The sequence below is a fragment of the Odocoileus virginianus genome, chromosome 7 (genome assembly GCF_023699985.2).
Source record: "Odocoileus virginianus isolate 20LAN1187 ecotype Illinois chromosome 7, Ovbor_1.2, whole genome shotgun sequence".
In the NCBI taxonomy this organism is placed as follows: Eukaryota; Metazoa; Chordata; class Mammalia; order Artiodactyla; family Cervidae; genus Odocoileus; species Odocoileus virginianus.
The window spans coordinates 1,292,710-1,317,012 of record NC_069680.1 but is presented as its reverse complement, the minus strand read 5'-3'; the positions used below and the strand labels follow the sequence as shown (position 1 = coordinate 1,317,012).

Below are 24,303 nucleotides of genomic sequence, written 5' to 3'. Positions count from 1 at the left end.
GATATTGGCCATAATTTTCTTTTTCGTGGTGTCTTTGTTTGCTTTAGGTGTAAGTGTGATGCTGGCCTCATAGATGAATTCAGAAGCATTCCTTCCTCTGCAAATTTTTGATGTGAACTCTTCTTTAAATGTTTTCTAGAATTTACTTATAATCTGTCTGGTCCTGGGCTTTTGTTCATTGCAAATTTGTAAAGTTACTGCTTCAGTTTCATTCTTGATAATTGGTCTGTTCATGTTTTCAATTTCTTCCTGATTAAGTCTGGGAAGATTGTATGTTTCTAGGAATTTATCCATTTCTTCTAGATTGTCCATTTTATTGTCCATATAATTGTTTGTAGTAATCTCTTGTGATCCTTTGTATTTCTGTGATGTCAGTTGTAACTTCTCTGGTTTCATTTCTGATTTTATTTATTTGGGACTTCTTTCTTTGTTTCTTGATGAGTCTGGCTAAATACTTATCAGTCTCTATTTTATTTATTTTTGCTCTGATCTTTATTGTTTCTTTCCCTCTACTAACTTTAGGCTTTGTTGTTCTTTTTCTAATTCCTTTAGGTATAAGGTTAAGTTGTTTATTTGAGAGTTTTCTTGCTTCCTGAGGTAGGCCTGAAGCTCCCTGTTAGAACTGCTTTTGATATGTCTTCTAGATTTTGGATTATTGTGTTTCCATTTTCATTTGTCTCCAGGTATTTTTTATTTCCTCTTTGATTTCTTCAGTGACCTATTGATTGTTTAGTAGAATATTGTTTAGCCTCCATGTTTTTTTTGTTTGTTTGTTTTTTGTTTTTTTTTTTTTGCAGTTTTTCTTGTAGTTGATTTCTGGTTTCATCTTGTTATAGTTTGGAAGATACTTAATGCAATTTAAATCTTTTTAAATTTATTGAGGCTAGTTCTGTGGCCTATCATGTGATCTACCTTGGGGAATAGTCCATGTGTGCTTGAAAAAAGTGTGTATTCTGCTTCTTTTGGATTCAGTGTTCTACCAGTCAGTCAGTCAGTTAGTTCAGTTGCTCAGTCATGTCCGATTCTTTGTGACCCCAGGGACTGCAGCATGCTAGGCTTCCCTGTCCATCACCAACTTCTGGAGCTTGCTCAAACTCATGTCCATTGAGTCGGTGATGCCATCTAACCATCTCATTCTCTGCTGTCCCTTTCTCCTGCTTTCAATCTTTTCCAGCATCAGGTTCTTTTCTAATAAGTCAGTTCTTTGCATCAGGTGGCCCAAGTATTGGAGCTTCAGCTTCACCATCAGTCTTTCCAATAAATATTCAGGACTGATTTCCGTTAGGATTGACTGGTTTGATCTCCTTGTAGTCCAAGGGACTCTCAAGAGTCTTCTCCAATACCACAGTTCAAAAGCATCATTTCTTTGTCACTCAGCTTTCTTTATAGTCCAACTCTCACATCAATACATGACTACTGGAAAAACCATAGATTTAACTATATGGACCTTTATATATTAAGTCTATCTGGTCTAATATGTCATTTACAGCCAGTGTTTCCTTACTGAATTTTTGACTATATAATGTATCTGTTGATGTAAGTGATATGTTAAAGCCTCCTATTATTGTACTATATTATTGTATTACTGTCAGTTTTCCATATGCTGGTAATATTTTCTGTATGTATTTAGTGCTCCTATGTTAGATGTATATATACTTTTAGTTGTTATATCTTCTTATTGGATTGTTCTCTTTATCATTATATACTGTCTGTCTTTGTCTATTGTTACAGTCTTTGTTTTAAAAATCTACTTTTTCTAATCTTCTTCTGGGGGTTTTCTTGTTCCGTTGTTTGGCATTATTTCCCTGCCCCTCATTTTGAATAATTCTCTCTTTTAATTTTTGTGCATTTTGTAGCTTGGAAATGTTTCCCAATCTGAGAGAAGTGGCCTTATATAGCAGATATCTATGGGGCCCAGTAGCATACACCCTTCTGGTCACCAGAGCTATATACTCTAGTTGTGCCTTCCACTTGGGCTACATGGGCCTTTCTGTTGTGGCAGGGAGGGCCAACGACTGTGGAGGTGCTGGTAGGTGGGGCTGGTCCCTGGCCTGGTTGGTTGCCAGGCCCTACCTAATGCGGAGGCTATCAGCTTACTGATGGGCAGGGCTGGGATCCAGGGCAGCTGGTTGCAAAAGTTGGGCATCCCAGGGTTTGACAATTGTTTTAGTCACCTTTCTCTCTGTTTCTAGGCAACAGCATGGGAATGTCCAGTTTGGAGAAAGACCATCTTGGTCAGGAAGAAGATGTATATCACACAGTGGATGATGATGAGGCCTTTTCAGTGGACTTGACCAACAGGCCCCCTGTCCCAGTGCCCAGACCAGAGGCCAGCGCATCTGCCACTCACCAGCTATCTGACAATGAATCATACATTTCTAAAGGCAAGTGTGGCAGGGAATGATGCCCCGCGGGGTCTTCAGGGCCTCTCAGCAGGAATTCCCTGGATCCTCTACCTCCTGAATTATTGCTCAGAGAATATTCCCTCCTGAATGGTCTCCAACCAGTCCCCGGAGACAGGGTCAGAGTTTGGGGCAGATTATGGAACTAGACTAGGGGCAGTGGTCAGATTCAGTTCTGGCCTTCCTGCAGGAATTGGCGCATAATGGGAAGATAGATATAAATAAGATGTCTCTCTACTCCAAATAGCAAGATCCCTGGTAATTGTTATCTCCTGAAACTATTATTATTATTATTAATTTTCAATATTTAACATTTATTGAAAGCTACTGAGTGCTTTATTTGGAATATGCCACAATAATCTATTAGGTACAGGCCATTATCATTTCCATTTTACAGATGAGAAAAAATGGAGGCTTACAGAGGTTGCTTGATAACCATGTAGCAGAGCTAGGATTTGAATTCAGGGAGTCTCTCTCTACAACCTTGGTTTTCAATCACAATGCTAGGCTATCTACCTACCTACCTACATTGATAAAAGTTGATAATAATTGAGTTTTGAGTTCTTCACAATGACCTGTGGGACATTAGATGCTCATTAGCATTTTAAGTTTCACTATCTTTCAGAACTTGATTTTATTAATATGATTACAAGTACTCTAAGAGTATAAGAATTGCCAGATCTGTGCACTTGACCTCCATTTCATGTTTAATAGTATAACAGGTTGTGGAAGGTATGGCAAAAGATTATAAACTGGGAAGATAGCCCTCAATCAGAGGGCTGTGGTTGTCAAATAAAATACAACCATACCTCATTAAGTATGAATTCCAGAAAAACGGCACTCTTTTTTTCAGTTTTTATTTTGGTTTGTTAAATCCAGCAATCCGAAGTTGGGTGGGAATGCAGTGGAAGGGTGTTTCCGCCTTGTCTAGCGCCCTCAGTCCTCATGGTTTGCCATGATGGTCCGGCTCATTGTGGGAGTTCAGTTAGAAGGGGCACAGGCAATTCCTAAAGAGCCCTGGAGGACTTGCTAGGACATTGTGGAGAGCAAAGGAAAGGAGAGAGGCAGGAGATGACAAAAGGGCAATGGTTAGGAGGCCAGAACCTCTGGGTTCAAGTCTCAGCTCCTTGCATTTTTCAATTCTACAAAATGAGACATTGGGTAAATCATTTCGCCCTCTTTAGTTTTATTTTCCTCACCTATGAAATACATATCATAATAATATATTTATAAATTTATGCCTAGTAATATACTCTGTCAGAACCTTATTATGAAGGTCAGATGAGATAATACATGGGAGTTCAGTTCAGTTGCTCAGTCGTGTCCAACTCTTTTCGACCCCATGAACTGCAGCACACCAGGCCTCCCTGTCCATCACCAACCGCCAGAGTCTACCCAAACCCATGTCCATTGAGTCGGTGATGCCTTCCAACCATCTCAACCTCTGTTGTCCCCTTCCCTTCCTGCACTCAATCTTTCCCAGCATCAGGGTCTTTTCAAATAAAGCATTATATAGACATCCTATCTCTTATTGGGATTTCTGTCCTATTGGCATCAATCTCAAGGTTTAGATATGAATAATGATAATAAAGGGCTTCCCAGGTAGCTCAGAGGGTAAAGAATCTGCCTGCAATGCGGGAGACATAGGAGATGCAGGCTTGATCCTTGGGTTGGAAAGATTTCCTGGAGAAGGAAATGCCAACCCACTCCAGTATTCTTGCCTAGAGAATTCCAGAGGAGCCTGGTGGGCTACAGTCCATGGGGCTGCAAAGAGTCAGACACGACTGATGTGACTGAGCACGCATGCAATGATAATAAAAGCTAACATGAAGTGCTTACACATGCCAGGCACTGTTCTAAGCACTTTCCATATATTAACTCATATAATCCCCACAACAACCCATAGCCAAGGGTACGATATCAGCCTCATTCTACAGATCAGAAAACTGAGGCAAGAAGAGTTCATGCCTCTTGCCTTAGGTCATGTGGCTCATAAATGGTAGAGCCAGGCTTTAAATGCAGGGAGTCATGTGCAGAGCCCAAGGAGCCTTAATCCCTTGTTAATCCTACCACTGAGTGAACATCTGTCACTTCCTAGTGTTCCCTACGAGCCTTTATGGATTCCTCGTGCATGAATGACATCATCTAAGTCACTTTGGAGCCTTGCACACATTTTACATGTCCCACTGCTCTGAGTTCTGTCCTATGGCACTTGTTGACATGTTAAGTGGCACTTCCTTTTATTCTTAAACTTTGGGGTGTTCCATGTCTTGCTTCAAATATTCAAGGATCCAGCACACATCCTTGTTCACTTTACCCTTTTCTTTAATGATCTCATAAATGCCGATGGTGTCCTCTGGCTCACTTTGTCTTTCTGGTTTGAGACCTTGTCTGTTTGATCTGTCTTCATGTTGTAATCCCTAGAGCTTCCATTCTTTGGTTGCCTCCTTTAAAGGGGCTTGTCTGGTGGCTCAGTGGTAAAGAATCTGCCTGCAATGCAGGAGACTCAGGTTCAATCCCTGGGTCGGGAAGATCTCCTGGAGAAGGGAATGGCAACTCATTCCAGTATTTGAGGAGCCTGGCGGGCTACAGTCCACAGGGTCACAAAGAGTCAGACCCAACTGAACAACTAACACTTCACTTTCTAGAATTTTGATTTTTAGAACTGTGTACAGTGGTCCAAGTTGTGATCCATTATTATTGATTTTGGACAAGATTTTTTTTGGTAATTTTTCTGCTAAATGTATAAAATATTATAAAGCTTCTTAGAAAGAGGTACTATTTGGCTTTACTTAGAATACTCTTTATCTCATAGTTTTTGCAGAAAAAAGTCAAGAGAGGCCTGGGAATTTCTATGTTACCTCAGAGAGCATCAAGAAAGGTAAGCAGATGTCCTCAACTTTCTTTCTTAGGACCTGGACTTGGTGGTGGCGGTGTTCATGTTTCAGAGATTTCCAGGTGTAATCACTCCTTATCCTTGAAAAACAGAGGTTCAAGAAATACCTGAAGGGGAACTGAACTGAAGGTGAAGGGAGAAGAGAAGAGATTGAGGTGACTTAGAACATTGTACAAATTGATCATACCAATGACTTTAGTACCCGAGAAAGTGTCTGTAACAGCACACTAAAATACTATTTAGACATCCAACAGGATGAAAGTGGGCAGCCCAGCACCCAGTCTTTTCCTAGTGATCCAGCCCTACCGTGCTATTTACCTAGGCTATCTGTATTAGCTAAAGTATACTTTAATTCAACTTTTATTTGAGACTTTTGTTTGCCACTGGGTGACATTTTTTTGAAAGCTTTTTAAAGGAAGTTTGAAGAGATAAGTGCTCTTTTGTTCTTGATGCATTTCCTTGTGCTAAGCAGAGGCATTCAGTAGTATCCCATTGATGATTCTTTTGAAAAGGAGCCATGACACCATCTAAACATGGAAAGCATCCCTAAAGACTTTGGTCGTAGGAGACTGGAACTGACTGACTTGTGCATTTTTATTTTGTCCCCACACTCCATCTCCCAATATAATTAAAGATCATAGGGCAAACCTGGGAGAAAGGTATGTGAGTGTGTGTGGACAAAGAGAATGGTGGGTAAGGATGATGTATATGTTCCTTTGAAGCTTTTTCAGTACCCACTGGGTGAAGTCATCTCTCTTTTTCCTTCATGCCACCTCCTTGAGTCACAGTGTCCAAATGGGGTCCTCCTGGAGACGTTTAGAATCAAAGAGAGCCCCACAGGAAATGAGCAGTGAAATGTCACAATGTTTTCATGTGTTTCAATGGCTCCATCCCTTCCACAAGTCTAGCTCACTCCCCACAGAACCTAGAGGAGCCACACAGCTTGGAGAGAGAGGAGTTGGCGTCATACTTCCCTAGAACATCTAAAGCAGAGAATTATATACTTTTAAGGTGGAAGGGAGGTTGGCACATGAACAGCCCAAGGAGACTCACTTGGGACCCAGCACCTAATTTTTACCTGGTGACTTTGGACCTGGGTCATGATCCCATTAGCCTTCCAGGAGTCTCCTCAGGCATTTCACACCTATTGGTTCACAATCACTGTGCCCTATGCTGCTTCGAGGCAGGCAGGATGGGGGAGGGCTAGAAGTGCTGGGAGAAGCATCCTGGTTAGCCCTTCCTGTATAGTCTCTTCTGGGAGGATTTTAGTCTAAATCAGTGGTTCTCAACTCGGGGTGATTTCTCCTCCACTCGCCAGCACCGCGCCACCGTGCCATTTAGCAACATCTGGGACTTTTTTTTAAAAGATTATTTATTTATTTGGACTGCACTGGGTCTTCTTGCTGTGCCCAGGCTCTCTTCAGTTGTGGTGAGCAGGGGCTACTCTCTACTCATGTGGGGGCTTCTTGTTGGCGGTGGCTCCTCTTGTTGCAAATCATGGACTCTTGGGCATGCGGGCTCAGTAGCTGCATCTCTTGGGCTCTAGAGCACAGGCCCAGTAGCTGTGATGCATAGACTTAGTTGTCCCACGGCATGTGGAAACTTCCCAGAGCAGGGACAGAACCTGTGTCCCCTGCATTGGCAGGAAGATTCTTAACCACTGGACCACCAGGGAAGCCCTGGGACATTTTTTTGTTGTGGCAGCTCAGGAAGGAGATGCTATTATCATCAAGTGGGTAGAGGCCAGGTAGGTTAAACATCCTACAGTGTACAAGCCAGCCGACCCCAACCAAGAATTACCTAGTCTGAAATGTCAATAGTGCCGAGGTTGAGAAACGCTGGTCTAAAGACTTCTCAGTAATTCATGTTGACTCATCTACTGGATGCTGCGTGCCTACATGTGTGCTAAGTCATTCAGTTGTGTCCAGCTTTTTATGACCCCATGGACTGTAGCCCACCAGGGTCCTCTGTCCATGGGATTCTCCAGACAAGAATACTGGAGTGGGCTGCCATGCCCCTCTCCAGAGAATCTTCCCCACCCAGGGACTGGACCCACATCTCTTATGTCTCTGCATTGGCAGGCGGGTTCTTTACCACCAGCCACTCCTGGGAAGGCCCCCTGGTTGCTATACCTTTCTAAAATGTTGTGACTTTGTCTACTTTAGTGTCATAGGCTTTGAAATTATTAGCTGCTTCCCTCTCTCTGATTCCATGTAGCATCTCCCTTGTCTTGATTCTACATATGATTGTTCTTCTGAGACATGTCCTCTTTAACCCACGGCCAGCATCATGAACCCCACTCACCCGGTCAGCTCTCTCCAGTGGAGGAGCCTGGAGACTGAGTTTCTCTTTCCTTTCCAGAGCCACCTGTCAGACCGTGGAGGGACAGGCCTCAGTCGAGCATATATGATCCCTTTGCTGGGATGAAAACACCAGGCCAGCGGCAACTCATTACCCTCCAGGAGCAGGTGAAGCTGGGCATCGTCAATGTGGATGAGGCCGTGCTGCACTTCAAAGAGTGGCAGCTCAATCAGAAGAGGCGGTCAGAGTCCTTCCGCTTCCAGCAGGTAACTGGCTCCGGATGGACTTCGTTTCATGTCTGTCTCTCCGCTGGACAGTACAGAAGGGCTGAGTCCATGGCTGTCCTGTGTACTGCTGTAACAGCACACCTGGGGCTGGGTCTGAGAACATTTGTTTGAGACTCATGGTGAGTCAGTGCATACTTGGATTTGTCACCTGTTGTCTGTAACCATATGGCTCCCTGGCCGAGAGCTGGTTGGCCTTTCTTGGTGTCATGAGGCTCCAGATCAGGAACCGAGACTCAATTATAACCCCCAGTTCTATACCTGCCACTTCCCTCTGCATGTGGCCCTATGCTTTTCCTTTCTAGCTTTTCGCTTTTCAGAGGCCTTCTCTCTACTCCTAGTGCCGACACTCCCACAGAACTATCACACTTTAGAGCTCAGAGAACTTGGATAGCTCCCAAGAATTATGCTTAAGTGAACAAAGCAAGTCACTGACATAAAACCACTTAAGTTAAAACACACTCTCCTATATACACACCCACCTCCTGCCCCCCCCGCCCCCCCACACCCAGATGCACACACACAAACTATAGGCATGTTTGCAAATGCAAAGATCTGGAAAGGATGACCCCACACCCACCCCAGTGGTTACCACTCAAGAGGAAACTGGGATCAGAGGGCTGGGCTGTCAGGAGACTCCTGCTGTTACATGAGGACATGTAACTCCACACAGTGACACATGGGAATGTGAGTCCTAAAGCTGCATTTGTCCAGCTCTGACAGCAGTCTGTGGCACTGTGCTAAGTGCCAAGTGGACCCAATCTCCTCCACCCCTCACAGCAGGCATGGACATAAGTGTCACTGGGCTTCCCTGGTGGCTCAGATGATAAAGAATCTGCCTGCAATGGAGGAGACCTGGGTTCACTTCCTGGATAGGGAAGATCCCCTGGAGAAGAGAATGGCTACCCATTCTTGCCTGGAGAATTCCGTGGACTAAGGAGCCTGGTCGGCTACTGTCCATAGGGTCGCAAAGAGTCAGATGCAGCTGAGCTACTAACACTTTCACTTCACTTTACAGAAATCTGAGGCTCAGAGAGGTGGGGAGGCAGAGTCAGGCTTCAAAGGAAACCTTTCTCATTTCAGAGCCTGTGCCCCCTTCTCAACGCTGTGCCTGCCCTCTGAGTGCTCCTAAAGCAGGGTCACCCTCTCTCCCAGCCTGTCTCCCTCCCTCTGGGGGTCTGGATGCAGAAACCCAGGGCCCTCCTCACCCAGGAGACCCAGGGAGGCTGCAGTACTGCTGGGCACAGGCTTGTCTTGGCCAAACACTGGTCTTCTGAGTCCTTGCCAAGTTGGTGCCATGTAGCATGGTCATCAGGAGTAGCCAGGGCTCCAGAGCCAGGCAGCCTGAGTTCAACCTTACTCTGCCTGTTTGGACTGGACGACCACAGCCTCTCTGTACCTCTGCTTTCCCATCTCTGAAGTGTGAAGGGAGAGGGCCTTGTGAAGCCCTTGGCATGCCTGGCACATAGTAAATGCTGAGAGTCCTCCATGCTCTGATTGCCTCCTGGGACTTACAAAGCCAAGGAGTCCAAGGACTGGACAGTGGGAAGACCATACCAGGGGCCACCCCATTGTGCCCCATCTTCCTCTGTCTCTCTCCCGCACCTCCCCTCTCATGAGCAGGCACTTTCCCTTCAGCTCCTTCTCTCTTCAGGTGACTCTTGCATCTGTGTCTCTGGTAACATCTTTTCAGCCACCAGCTGGGCGTGTCCCCCGAGGTATCCTAGACCTGCAGCACATCCAACAACACACAGTCCCTTGAGGCCTCTTCCCTGTCCTGACTCCCTGTGTCTGTTCACCTATTGTTACCTTCCAGAGGCTGATGTCCAGACTTCAGACTCTCTTGGGCTCTTTACCACACTCCCCCGTATCCAGCCAGCTGTGTGTCTTGCTTGGTCTTGCTCGGTGCGTTCTTCCTCTTGCCTCTGCTCCTGTCTTTGCGCTCCCTCTGCCACATCCTCATGCTGACCTGTATCACCTCCATCTGCCCTATCACATCGTCTTCAGGTGGGTCTCCTTGCCTCCAACTCCTTCCCCCTCCTCTCTGCCCGACCTTAAAGCTATGGCCAGCCCCCAACTTCCAGTGTCTCCCTGCTACTTCCTGGACCAAGTTCAGTCTCTCAGCTACAGTCGCAACCCAACCAGTCTTTCTGTTCTGCCTCTGTGGCTGCCTCACAGGAACGTTCTGCTCCAGCCAGATGGTCTGAGTGTTAGTCCCTGGGGCATTTCAGACACTTAACTTCAAGGTGGTTGTTGTTTATGAACTAAAATAACAACAAATATTCCTCCTCACATGTCTGTTTAACATTGATTGAATGACTGTGATAGCCTAAACAGCAGGATTATAGGAAGGTGCAAGACCTGGTCTCTTGCCCTTTAAGAGCTCACAGTGCCTCTGAAGAGACTACACACACACACACACACACACACACACACACGCACACACACACACGGCAAGGCATCATAACCCAGTGCCACAGGGCATGGGACAGTCTGGTGTCGGGGGAGGTGGTTTAGAAGGTGGGCCTTGATCCAGACTTGGAACCGAGTCATGGAATCAGTGTCCCTCAAGGTTGGGGGAATGTACGAGAACACGGTCTCAGAGGTGGGAATGAGGGTAGAGAGCTTGTAAGCAGGTAGGAGATTGGCCTGTCTAAGGGGCATGCAAGGTGGGGGTGGGTTATAAGACTGGGAAGGAACTGGGAACCAGAGAGGAGGGGAAACCCTTTGTTGTGGGCAAGATGTCTTCTCTTCAGGCATAGCTTCTAAGAGGACTTGAATTTCTCTGGGAGCTGATTGCAAATGCACTCAGCCTCATTTGCATGTTGGAAATGTTATTGCAATGTGATATATCTTGCAAATGTCACAAAATCAGAAAGAATCTCTAATGCCTAGAGGGTATAATTCTGGTGTATATTTTTAAAAACAAACTAAATTTTTCCAGGAAAATCTTAAACGACTAAGAGAGAGCATCACCCGAAGACAGAGAGAAAAGCAAAAATCAGGAAAGCAGACAGGTATGTGGCTTCCCGAGGCTGCTGTATGCTGGGGGACTTTGCTATGGTCTGTTTTCCTTGACTCTCTTTTCTGCTGGGGCCTGAATGGGCAGACCACTTGCCCAGCACCTGTCACCCTCTTTATAGATCTGGGTCCCCCAGTAGGCTGTAAGGTCTTTTGGAACAACAACTTTGTCTTGTTAATTCTGTAAATCTAGTACCTGGCTGGCACAAAAGGCATGTCAGCAAATGAAAGAAAGGAAAGCTTGACTCTGTATGATTCCCTCCTCCCATGAAAGAGGACAATAATGCTTTCTCCCAGGCACCTGACTGTCCACTTGGCATTTAGGAAGACATGTTTCTCTGAGCAGAGAAAGGAGAAAGTCCCATTCATGTAGTGTCAGTATCTGGTTCAAGCAGGTCTACTGTGTCATCAGTGTCCACACCACATGCTGCTTTGGAAGCCCGGTTCTCAGGTGCAGCAGAGCTCCTGCCATGTGTAGTGGAGGTCCAATAGCAGGGCCATGGATCCCAGTTGTGTGCACTGAGAACCCTCTGCTCCCCTTGACCCTCCCTCCTCCAGGTGCTACCCGTGTGGCACCACCATCCCTGGGCAAGGAGTGGGCAGAAGGTCAGAGGGGTCATCCTCAGACTCCTGCTTGGGTGACGAGGTTTTAAATGTGTGCTGCCACTAGCCACACTCATACTTGTCTGCCTTCTCGTTGGGAAGAGGACAAAGGAGAGGAGGAAGAAAATCTAGTTCAAGAGCTGTATTCATCCTAGGATCAGACGGCAGGGTACCTGGTGGTAGAGGGCGGAGGTGCTTTTTAAAACTAGAACACATGAACCATGGGTGGTCCAGTGGTTAGGACTCCATGCTTCCACTGTAGGAGGTCATGGGTTTGAGCCCTGGTCAGGGGACTAAGATCCCACAATCTGCACAACATGGCTGAAGAAAAAAAAAAAGAAGAAGAAGAAGAAGAAGACTTGACTGAATGAAACATTTCAAGCTTTTAAATATACGTAGTGTCAAAAAAGCTGTGATTTGGCAGGGCATGTGGGGCTTCCTTGGTGGCTCAGTCGGTAAAGAATCCACCTGCAATGTGGGAGACGTGGATTCTATCCCTCCATTGGGAAGATCCCCTGGAGGAAGGCATGGCAACCCACTCCAGTATTCTTGCCTGGAGAATCCCCAAGGAGTCTGTTGGGCCACAGTCCATGGGGTTGCAAAGAGTCAGACACAACTGAGCGACTAAGTACACACACCCCACAGCTGATTTGGGAGGTGATCCTGGGGAGCAAGGTAGGGGGTGGGGAAGTGAGAGAGGAAGAAAAGGTGGCCAGCAGCCTGCAGTTAGCACCATGGAGACTGCAGCTTCATCTCCGCACAGACTCTAGGAGTCAACGGAGAACACTTTGGAATGGTTATCTTTCCCATGGGGCATTTAGACACCAGCTCCTGTGTCTTTGGGTGAGGCCTGCTGGGAGATGGGGGTTTGGAATCTGGCTCCCAGAGAAAGCTCATGCAGGTGGAAGCTGGACCCTGCACTACCTGGCAAGGCCCCCGGGCATCAGAGCACCTGCCAAAGCAAAGGAGTCATTTGTGGCTGAGTAAATGTGATGTATTAGTTAATTGCATAAAGCTCAATTGTATATTTAGTGACATACTAACTTAAAATTGCCTATTCCAGGGTTTTCACATTCAGGTGCCCCAGCACTGGTGCCTCCGTGCTTGTAGGGGTAGCAGGTAGGAACAGGGTGGCAGTTAGGGATGGGGTAGGGAGTAGATTAAGAATATGGGACAGGACTTGGGGCCCCTTACTCTGCTTCAACCATTGCAACTCCTTTACAAAAAAATCTGTTTCCATTTTGAGCTTCTGTTTTCTTTAGAGGAAAGAATTCTGCTTTACAGAAAACAAAAAAAAAAAACATTTGAAAATCATCCACACAGGATAACATTGACCTATAGGAGAATTAGGGCTGATGAATGGCATTTCTGCTTGAACAATCTTTTCCAGGAATGGAGGCCACCCCACTCAAGGACTGACTCTATTCATTTGGAAACTTCATTTGCCTTAGAAAAGAAAAACAATGATGATTCTTCTTTAATTTGGGTTAAAAGACCAAGGACGATTAAGAAGTGACAGTCTGTTCATAACTTGCCAGTCTGTTCTCAGCCCTGGAAGTTGGTTTGCTCTCACTGAGACAGTGCAGAGCACTGATAGTGTAGGAAGTCAGAAGAGGGCTGGCTGGCTCAGGACTTACTGAATGCCTTGGCCCCACAGAGAAGAATACCAATATTTGTGTTCTGGGTGTGTCTGTGGTCAGTGCAGGGTGGGACCTGGAGGAGCAGGCTGGGTCCCAGGAAGCCTGGGTTCTGATCCCAGCTTTGTCTCCAAATCATTTCATGATCCGAGACTTTTCCATTAACCACTTCATGCCTCAGTTTCCCCATCTGTGGTCACACCCGGTTTATCTGCTTAACAGAGTTGTTGTTTAGTCACTAAATTGTGTCCAACTCTTTGTGGCCCCATGGACTGTAGCTTGCCAGGCTCCTCTGTCTGTGGGATTTCCCAGGCAAGAATATTGGAGTGGGTTTGCCGTTTCCTTTTCCAGGGGATCTTCCTGACCCAGGCATCATACCCGCATCTCCTTCATTGGCAGGAGAGTTCTTTACTACCGAAACATCAGAAAAGCCCACTTTTACCAGAGTAGCAAAGTTCGGAGGAGGAATATTAGCACATGTGAATGCACTTTGGGAAAAGTGCTTCCCAGTATAGTGATGATAATTATTTTTCCTGACATTGTTCCTCTGTTCAAAGAATATCAGCATTTTGTGGACATTTAGCCTGGTTCTTCTTGATTTTTTTGAACTTTGACTCCCAACTCTTTTCTTCTGTATTTTACTTACCTTTCCTTAAACTGGTTGTGAGCTGAAAACTGATTCACTGAAGTGAATTAAGCAGTCACGAATTTACCTTGAAGATTGTCATTAAAAACCTCAGTCAAAGTTGAGGGGGAGAAATGTGTTACCAGTTTGGGCTCTGAGACACTGTGGGTTCACACCCATGTGTGGGTTCACTGACTAGTCTCTGCCCACACATTTCCAAGCTTGGGCACCCAAGCAGTGGGTGCTTCCACTGCTCAGTTATAACCAAAAGAGGCTAAGGATGTGAAAAAGATCTGTGTTACACAGAGGTCTGGAAAGCTAGGACCATACACTACCCTTGGGTTGAGGGTTTCTAGAATGAGGCAAGCTCGAGCCCATGCAAGCCAGCAATCCACTGTTTTAATACTCTCCATGCAGAATGTTGAGCACATGCTCCATCCACCCCATCCTCACCCCCGCTCTTCCCTGCTGTGCTAGTTTACACATTCACCTTTCTTGGCAGACCTCTGGCTTTGGCAGGTGCCACACTCCCTAGACTTCCTGCCACACCTGCTCCCTAGCAGAGGGAAGGCAGAGGAGCAAGTAGTTCCTTGAGATGAAGGGCACACATACCCAAAAGCCCACCCACACTTACACCTCTTCCTAGAGTCTCTGCCCTGAGACTTGGGAAGGTCTGGGGCCTCATGGGGAGCGCTGTGACAGGAGCTCAGCTGGCTTTCACACTTCCCTGGGGAGGAAGCTGGGTTGGGCACCCACAGATACTTTGTTCTACTTGTCAGCTGGAGTTGTTCTCTGCTCATAGCAACCAGGGGTGGAAATCCCCAGGGTGAGGGGGGGCGGGTGGCAGTGGGGCGGGGAAGAAAGACCAGTCACTGGTCAGACTAAACCAGTGAAGAGGCCAGGTTAATGCTTTGCAGGACAAAGGAATTATTTTGCTGAATCTGTGCGGTCTCAAACTACTGATTGGCCTTGCAAGTCACAAAATTTTTTGGACCTTATGGACCTCTTGCCATGAATTCTCTGGATCATTTCTGTCATTGTGGACCACCCACCCTCCATATGGGAGGCAGTCTGAGTCCTTAAGGCCCTGGACTTAGGAGCCTGGGTTCACATTCCAGCTATCCTACTTACCAGCTGCTTGACGGGGACTTGGGGCGTGCTGCTTCACGTCTCTATACCTTAGTTTCTATTGAGCATGCTGACAATAGTATTTATTTCGTGGCTGTTGGAGGATTGAAGAAGCTAAGAGTATGGAGGCTCTTGGAACTATGCATGACATGCAGGATAACCTAGTATTATAATCAATGGCATTCGTAACTGCTCCTTAGAAAAGGAAGAAATCAGAAGGGTTGGCTGACTAACTCAAGTTCCACAGTTGGCAAGTGGCAGAGCTGGGGCACCCACGAACGTGTTAGTCTCTCAGTCATGTTAACTCCTTGCAACCCCATGGACTATAGCCCGCCAGGCTCCTCTGTCCATTAAATTCTCCAGGCAAAAATACTGGAGTGGGTGGCCATTCCTTTCTCCAGGGCACCTTCCTAACCCAGGGATTGAACCCCAGTCTGCTGCACAGCAGATGAATTCTTTATAGTCTGAGCCACCAACCTTTCCCTAATTGCACATTCTTTCTGTCACCTGATGCAAAAGCATTTCTCTGCCCTTTCCCGCATTCTTCCAGCCAACCTTCTGTCAGTGATTGCCACGCATGGTTCTGCGGAGCTTCGGTGCTGAATTGGACAGGGTCCCCTCCCGTCCCCTCTTCCCCTCCTCTTCTTCCCCTCCCCTCCAGGTTCAGGGGAAGGAAGCCGGTAGAGAGGAAGCAGCTTCGCAGTTTGGTAACTGGCATCCCGGTTCCTTAAAGCTGATCCCTTTCTCTCTAATTCCAGACTTGGAGATCACAGTCCCAATTCGGCACTCACAGCACCTGCCTGGGAAAGTGGAGTATGGAGTCTATGAGAGTGGCCCCAGGAAAAGCATCTTTCCCCCAAGGACAGAGCTAAGACGAGGAGACTGGAAAACAGACAGTACCTCCAGCACAGCAAGTAAGCAGGTGGCCCCCAGGTGTCTTCACAGCTGGCCCCCAGGTGCCTTCACAGCTGGACTCCAGCAGGTGCCTTTGGGTCTTGGAAACATGCCCTATGATGAGCCCAGAAGATCTTAACTGGAGCCTGGTTTGGGCCTAGGAGGTGTAAGAAAAGAGGGACATTTAGCCTGTGAGGTTTGCGGTTTTTTTAGGGCACAGAAGACTGTTTACACAAATATCCCCAGAAGGCAGATTGTGTGATAATTATTACTCTATCACTTTTATAAATGAAAAACCCTAGTAATAATACTGGTTAGTATTTATTGAGCATTTACTATATGCTAAGCCTCTTCCACAGATTCTCTGATTTAATCACTCTGCAGGATAGGTACTATCTCCTCTATTTACTGAGGAGGAAACAGGCAGCTTAGTGCCTTCCTCTAGGTTAAATAGCCACCAAGGGGTAGCGCTTGGATTTGAACTCAGGCAGGACTGGATCAGGGTCAAGACTCTTGCTTACTCTTCTTTTTGCTTCAGCCGTGGTCAGGGAAAGGAAAGGGCACAGAGTCGAAAACATTAGGTAACAGTGGATTCAGATTTGAGAATTCCAACTGTATAGGCAATTGAGGATCTGATTTGGAAATGTCTTCCTTTTGACTTGAGAGCTTGAATAGGAGTCTGATTGCAACAGACAATACCCGCTGATGTGCGGCAGGAGCTGGGGCTTTGTTTCTGGATCCAGGGCAATGTTCACTGACTTCAGACACACCAGCTTCACAAGCCAAATAGATTGAGTTTCCCTGCTTTCATACATTTCAGTGTTAACAAAGGTGGCTAGGGGGAAAAAATAAAAGAGCAAGAGACAAGCTGAATTTCATGACCTAATATTTCTCCTTAAATGTCAGGTGGAAGACTGCCATGTGGAGGTAGGAACTGGAAGCTCATCTAACCCAGGGCTTCTTTATCTTTTATGTACCACAAACCCCTTTGAGAGCCTGACATATGCTCTAAATGTCCTCCCTATATAAAAATACACTTGCACGTGTTCACACACACACACAATTTTGCCCATCCGTGGACTTAGGCCAAGAGCCCCTGAACTGTTCCTCCTCCTTACTTTATTAGCAGAGTATTTGTAATCCAGAAAGGGAAAGAATTTTGCCCCACGTCCCACAGCCAGTCAGTGGCAATAGGAGTAGAACCCAGCTCTTCCCTCTGCCACTGTTACCTGTTGAAACATACCCAAAGCGTATCACACAGCAATGTTAAGTCTAGACTTGATAGAGAAGAAAATTTCCCCTTATATAATGAGGTTAATAATATATACTACCCCCTTGAGGCAAATTAGAGAATTCTGACAAGTTCAGAAATGGAAGAGATTTTCCCAGAGATCGCAGATGGCAGAGGAAGCAAGGGGCAGGCAGCCCATCTTAGATGTGTTGTGGAGGAGAGAAGTGGTGTAGACACTCTGGGGGTGAAGGCAGGGCTTTCTGGGGTAAGGGAAGGGGAAATTTAACAAGATAAACGCAGAATACTCATTTCAGGTTTCGATTCATTTAAACTATTTTATCTGTATGTTTTACTTTGAGTTACCTTGGAGTGAGAATAGAATGGAAAGCATAAACTCTGGTTTTTACCTTGTGTGGTGGTTTACTGCCTGGGATTGCTAGCTATTGGGTAAGAAAATTTATTAAATGACAGACCAGAGGGTTTTATTTTACTCTGTGGCTGTAGATTGCATCCGGTCCCTGTTATTTAGTTATCTATTGCAGTGTAACAAACTGTCCAAAAATGCAATGGCTTGAAACATAATCATTTATTTATGCCTGATTCTAAACTTGGCCAGGAGTCAGTGGGGATGGTTCACCTCTGCCCCATGTGGTCAGTTGGGGTCACTTGTGCAACGGTACTCAGCTGTAAGCTTGGCATGGACTGGAGCATCCATGATGGCCTCTCATTCTTCAGGGCCTCTCTATATATGGCCTCTAATTCAATAGCCTGAACTTCTTGTGTGGTAACAAGATCCATAAAGGGAGCATTCCAAAAAAACAAGCCCCGGTGTGCAAGTGCTTATCAAGCTTTGCCTTACATCACACTCGATAATGTCATATTGGCCAAAGTGAGTCCCATGGCTAAGCCAAGAAGGAGATGAGGAGGAGGCAGTACAAAGGTGTGGATATTGGAGGTGGGGTCCTTGAGTCACTAATAGATAATCTACCATCTTGAAATTGAATGATGATGATGATGATAGCTGCTATAGTTAATTAAATGCTTGCTCTTACAGGCTCTGTGCCAAGCATGTTACCATATGATCTCATTCTATACAATAGTGCTGTGAGATCAGGAAACAGAGACGTAGGTTAAGCATCTAATCCTGGGTCACTTGAAAATTAAGCAGAGGATCTGGGATTCACATACAGATCTTTCTGTGTACTCAACATTGGGGACATATTTCCTTCCAGAGAGAGATAGTTCACAGGGCAAGGAGAGAGAATGAAGATAGTCCCGCTCTGAGCCACCAGCAGCCCTTCAAGCCCCAGAACCATGCCCTAAAAACAGCACTATTTTATTGTGCTGCAGCTGTCATCTCTTGGAAACTATAGGAAAACAGTTTCAGGTTAAATCTAGTTATATCTAAAGTTTTAAGCACAAGATATTAGTGTTATGTTTAAGAGAACAAAAGTTTCATTACAGGAAGACCATTGAGCTTCTTCTAGTTTGCCTGATTCAAGTTTCTTAAGAGTCATATACATGATCATTTTCTTCTCTCATTCATACCTCCATCAATATTGAGGACTGCTCTGTGCATATGAAGCTAGACTGTACACTGGAGATATAAAGCCGAAAAAGAAACAGGGTCTGTCCTCTGGGAGCTTGTAATGGAGGAGAGAAAGTGTAAAAAGAGTACAAGTTATAGGCTTGTCTGATCCTACTTCCCTGGTGACAGAAGCCTGGCAAGGCATGGGCGCTGCCCCTTTCCCCCAACAAGAGTGAATGTGATGGGGGGCCAGGGCCAGAACCTCCTACCAACGGTGCCATCCAGGTGGGTTGGGGCCAACCAGGTCATCAGCCTTGGAGAAGGGAGAGGGCCAGGGCAAATAAACCAGGAGTGAGGGTTCAAAGTCAAACACTGGAGGTTAAAAATTCAACAACACCAAGGGAAAGGATAGTGGGAGCTGGTGGATATGAATTTCCAGGATCCTAGAATGAGCTCCTGGACACCTTTTTGCTCCCTCCCAGCAGATAATCTTTGGAAGGAGTCTGTTTCGTTGTAAAGGAATAAGATGAACAATCATGAATGACGTGGGAGGCTTGTCCCCACAGGAATGGAAGCCCATGCACAGGAGGGGTTACTTCCATTTGGGGGAATCAGGAAAGATTTTGATAGCATTTGTCCTGAGCATTGGAGCCTGAGGAGGTTTCAAATTTGTGGATGGAGTGGGCTGGGGAAGTGGGAAGTTCTAGCTGAGCAAACAGTGTTATATGTGGGTAACTAGGTAGATAGAGACAGGGTCGTGTGGTCCTTAACTCTGAAACAAACTCTGAATCCCCTGGTTTCTAGGAATATTTTGACACATTATCTTAAATTTAAAAATCTGCCTCCAAGAAATAATCCAAAATTATAATCTCAACTTGCTTTTGTCAAGCTGGTATCTAAATTAATTAGGTCAAAGTTGATGCCATAATGAAGTCAAAACTAAGACAATTTACCTATAAACTAATATAAGTAGCTATTTTGAGTGAACATTCAGCTAAGCCTAAGTGCTGGCAATACTGGTAACAGCATATGTTGGAAAAATTAAAGTCAAAGTTTTAGTTGATTAACTGTTAACCTTCCTTCTTCACTGCCAGACCATCACGTCCTTGAGCTTGTTCTAATGCTCTCCTGTCCAGTACAGTAGCCCATAACTGCAGGTGACTATGTAAATCTGTTCATTAAAATGAAATAAAATTTAAAATGCAGTTCCTCAGCTGCTCTGTGTCACATCAGCTACCAAACTGAACAGCACACAACAGAACATTTCCAGAAAACTCAACTGGATAATGCTGTTTCAGTGATTTAGGTGATACATCCTCAGCTTACATCTCTAAGCAGCTGAACTCACACAGTCAAAGTTCCTATCTGGTGTGTAAATTATACTTCTGAATTTGTGCTTTGTGTTTTGTTTTGCATCACACTGGCCCCCTTTTAGAAGGTATGCATATACGTGTGCTACTTGCACGTGTAATTCCTAAATAGGTAAAAAACTTTAGTAACCAACTTTGAAGATTTAAGAAACATCACTGAACAGGTGAGAAATAGAGCATCTCTGCTTCCTAGTCTGTCAAATCGAAGCACTAGTATCAGATAAGGTTTTCCTAGGGATTAAATGCAGTCATGCTTTTAAAGCGTATAACGTCGGGTGAGCTCTCGGTAAATGGTAGCTAGAAAGCAAAAAGTGGTCATAAAAGATAACCCATTTTTATGCTGAAAGAAAAACTGAACTCTAATAATGGTATGTTATTAGATAGCAGCGTTTTGAAGAATTCCGTATTCACAGCTTATGTACTGTTTCTATCAGTAAGTGCTAGATTTTTGCCTTTTACCTCATCTCGAGAGCCTGCACAGTCCAGCTGACTCTGTTTGTACCCTTCAGGCAGCGCGAGTAACCGGTCCAGCACCCGGAGCCTCCTCAGTGTGAGCAGCGGGATGGAGGGGGACAATGAGGTGAGAGCTGGGGCACCCCTACCCTCATAGGTCTTTGTCTCAGTGGTCATTTCACTGCAGGAAAGAGAAATCCAAGAGAAAGAAGCCAAACACAAAAGGTCACCCATTGTGGGACTCCATTTATATGAGACGTCCAGTATAGGTAGATCCACTGAGATAGAAGCTGGGGATAGGGGAAATGGGGAGAAACTGCCTAAGGGATACAGTGTTTCCTTTAGGGGGTGTCGGGAAAATGTCCGGGGACTAGACAGAGATGGTGGTTGCACGATATTGTGAACGTACTGAATGGCACTGATCGTTCACTTGAAAATGATGACTTTATGTTATATTGATTTCCCAACAATAAAAAGAGGGGAAGAAAAAAAGGGAGGGAGGGAAGAAAGGAGCGAGAGGATTAAACCAAAAGGGGCGTCTGTGAGAGGGAACTGGGTTAGTATCTGGGAATCCAGGGGTGGTGGTCACCTTTCTGGGCCTGGGTCAGGAGCAGCAGGCATGCAGACCCGGGGCTGGTGGCCTGTGTCCCCCCCCCCCCCCCCCGGACATCACCCCCAGGCCACACACTCTTTGGTCCCCGCGAATCACGCGGGGCAGCAAGGAAGGCAAGCTCAGATCACTAGTAATATCAATAACTCAGGTCCCATTGTCTCTTCTGTGACCCTGGTTGTCAGAGTCGGTGGAAAACTGCCCCCGGTGTTGCTGGGTAGATTTTCGTCAGTGAGTGACCTTCCGCCGAAGCCTGGGGAGAGCGGAGGAGCTTGTGGGGTGGCTCTGTCCCGCTGTGCCGCTGCTTAATGTCATTTTCAGCCTTCTCTCTCTTTTTCTTTTTTCTTGCTGTAGGATAATGAAGCTCCCGAGGTTACCAGGAGTCGTAGTCCAGGCCCCTCACAAGTGGACAGCATGCCCACCGTGCCCCTTGAGAGGCCCCCCAGGGTGCCACCCCGAGCTGCCTCACAGAGGTAACAAGGAAGCTGACAGAACATTTTTTTTCCTCGCTCATTGAGTCTCAGGGCAGAGTAGGGGCTGGGGACATCTAAGGTGACCTAAGAGTGAGTACAGAGCTAAGCTCACTGAACTGCATACTTTGGACACATTTCAACGTGGACTCTTCATTCACTTAAGTGATGCTTTATGCAGTTGCAGACTCTAAGTAACAAATTCAATATTTTGTCAGTGAAATACACTGGGAAAGGTCAACATTTTGCATATTTTTAAAAATCTGTTTCGCTAGAATTCAACTCCTGAATAATTAATTCCCTTGGTTGTATTGCGGGGACAGTGCTTCTGGAGGACCAGGAGATAAGAAGGAATTGGGGATAAAAATGCAGGTGAGAGACAGTATGGTGTGGGAGTGGGAAAGCATCACCTGGGAAGACCCCGGCAGCCCCTTGTGTCCATGGATGAATTGTTTAACTTTCATGAGACTTTATTTCTGTGTCCAATAAATGGAGGTAATAAATGGACTTCCTCATAGAGTTGTAAGGATTGAGTTTCTGGCCCTAAATGAGAGCACAACTGTCTGTGTGATTCTTTTGTGTGTGTGTGTGTGTGTGTGTGTGTGATTCTTTATACAGAAGGATGAGCCTATGGAGATTGGAGGCTGGGCATTAGACAAAAGACTTATGGGGCTCTGATGTATGTTTGTGTTCTGGTTTCTAGCAGGAACCCTTTTAAGGTCTTATGGAATCACTGAAAAGGTGGTTAAAGTTAGTTTGTGTAACTGTCTGCTAAGGCAGAAAGGAACCTTTGGGAATAAAAGTCTAGGTTTGTCTTAGGAGTTTAATTCTTTGATGTCTAAAATACAGTGTGTGGGTAAGGGGTGATTAACTAGGTTTTTTTGTTTGTTTGTTTTCTTTTTTTTACATTTTGAATGTTTTAACTCAAATGAACCTAATCAGTGAGATTTGTTGAGAAAGTGCCACAGGGAGGTTTTTCTTCTGTTTTTCTGGAAAGAGCAGCTGACTCTGCACTGAGGATCTCTCCATTTCTGTCTTTGCTGTTGCGGCTTTTCTGTGAGTTCCTGGCAACATTCACGTACTAACACTTGCTAAAAAACCTCCCACAGTCCCAAAATGCTTCACACTCACCAAACATGTTTCTCTGTTACAGACTAGAGGTCACATATTAGAGCATTAGCCCTAGAAGGAACTTGTGATAATCTAGTCCTGTCTGCTGAATTTGCATTATGTTCTGTTACTTGAAAATTATATATAGTTGGTGACTGGGGAGGGATGTTTATGGAGAGCGGTTATGGTAATAAATGCTTGTATTTATTGGCACTTACTATGTGCTGAGCATTCTGGTAAACTCGCTAAATACATTAACTCATTTAATTCTCTCCACAATTTCAAGTGGTAGATGTTTAGAGTTATCCCATTTTACAGAGATAGAGACTGGGGCTTGAGACTGGATGGAGACTTTTTATCTGTGTGATAAACCTAAGTGTGCCTGACTCCAGGTCCAGTTGTTTAGTCATTGTGTTATACATGTCCAAGGAGGTCCAGGTGTCATGGGAGAAGATCTAAGATCTAGGACCTTTTATTCTTGAAGGTAAAGGAGGGAGTTATCTAATTGTTCCAAGATTAAAAAGAATGTCAGTCTTGAATGTAGAACTTCAAAGACTCTGTGGAACTTTGTCTGCAGGAGAGAAAACAACTAGGGAAGTGGATTCCAGAAATTAAAGACTGGAAACAGGGATGCATTTAATGTATAAAGAGAGATGGCAGTTGAATTGTTTGGGAGATTCTGGAAGCATGTTGTGATAAAGATAGGGAGAGAAAAAGGAGGAAAACACATTTGACTAAAGAAATGGTGTTTACAAAGAAATCTGTAATTGATAGAAAAAGGGTTTGGGTGCATTTTTGGTGTGAAGATTGGAAAAGATGCAGTTGTTCTGAAACTGTATATAACGTTCATAATAAAATGAGGAGATGTTTGAGCAACGAATAACATGGGCCTTTGTCCTGAATGCTTGACCCACTGATGGATAAGAGGGGAGGCTGACTGAATATTCTTCACTTCACTTCCAGATCTGGGAACTGGCAACTCTTCCCCCTCTTCCTGAACTTGCCTTCCCCAAACAGCACATCCCGCTCATCACTGTCTCCAGTCCTGGTCCCTTCCTCTCCTCACTCTGCATGCTGTCCCTGGAGCTTGAACTGTCAGCTCCAAGTCCATCTCCATCTCTACCTTGGCCTTCTATTTCCTGCTGTTCACTGGGGACCTCACCAGGGGTCCCAGAGATCTCAAACATGGGTGCAAAAACTGAACTCATCATCCCACCTGCCTTCCTCTGCCCTGAACTGCCTTCTTCTCATGACTTCCCAGCCAGAGACATGACATGCCTCTCTTTCTTCCCCAAGTCCCTAACCCCGGAGGCAGCCTCCATTGCTCCTTTGCAGCTCCCCAGGCTCTGTTCATTCTGCTGCCCTCGAAACTCTCAGCTCCACCCCCTCCTCTCCATCTGCCCATGCCTAAGTTCATCCCTGCATTTACCTCCCTGCCTCCAGTCAGTCCCTCCTCCACACTGCACAAGAGTGCACTTTCTAGAACAGAAATAGCTGATGATGTCACTTCCTGACATAAAAGCCTTGCATTTACTTCTGTATTTTTTTAGCATGCTGTAGCCCTAAGTCCCATCTTTCTCCTGTATTCATTGATATTCCACCCCTTAAGCATTCCTAGTGAGCTGTGCCATTTTGTACAGTCTTTGCCCAATCTGTTCCTTTTGCCTAGAATGCTGTCTTCCTACTCCTTTCCAATCTCTGCCTAGAAGATTCCTACACATCCTTTAGGACTATGTCAAA

General features: G+C 45.5%; 1 protein-coding gene across 1 annotated transcript in view; it reads left to right on the top strand.

The window, feature by feature from the left end:
• PIK3AP1 (phosphoinositide-3-kinase adaptor protein 1) overlaps positions 1-24,303 on the top strand; it is a 115,236-nt gene that overhangs the window by 83,629 nt on the left and 7,304 nt on the right. Inside the window, exons 10-16 of the mRNA XM_070469955.1 lie at positions 2,193-2,384; positions 5,218-5,283; positions 7,660-7,865; positions 10,828-10,900; positions 15,656-15,811; positions 20,430-20,500; positions 21,338-21,456. Of these exons, the coding sequence (XP_070326056.1) occupies positions 2,193-2,384; positions 5,218-5,283; positions 7,660-7,865; positions 10,828-10,900; positions 15,656-15,811; positions 20,430-20,500; positions 21,338-21,456 (883 nt within the window). The remainder of the gene's footprint in view (positions 1-2,192; positions 2,385-5,217; positions 5,284-7,659; positions 7,866-10,827; positions 10,901-15,655; positions 15,812-20,429; positions 20,501-21,337; positions 21,457-24,303) is intronic.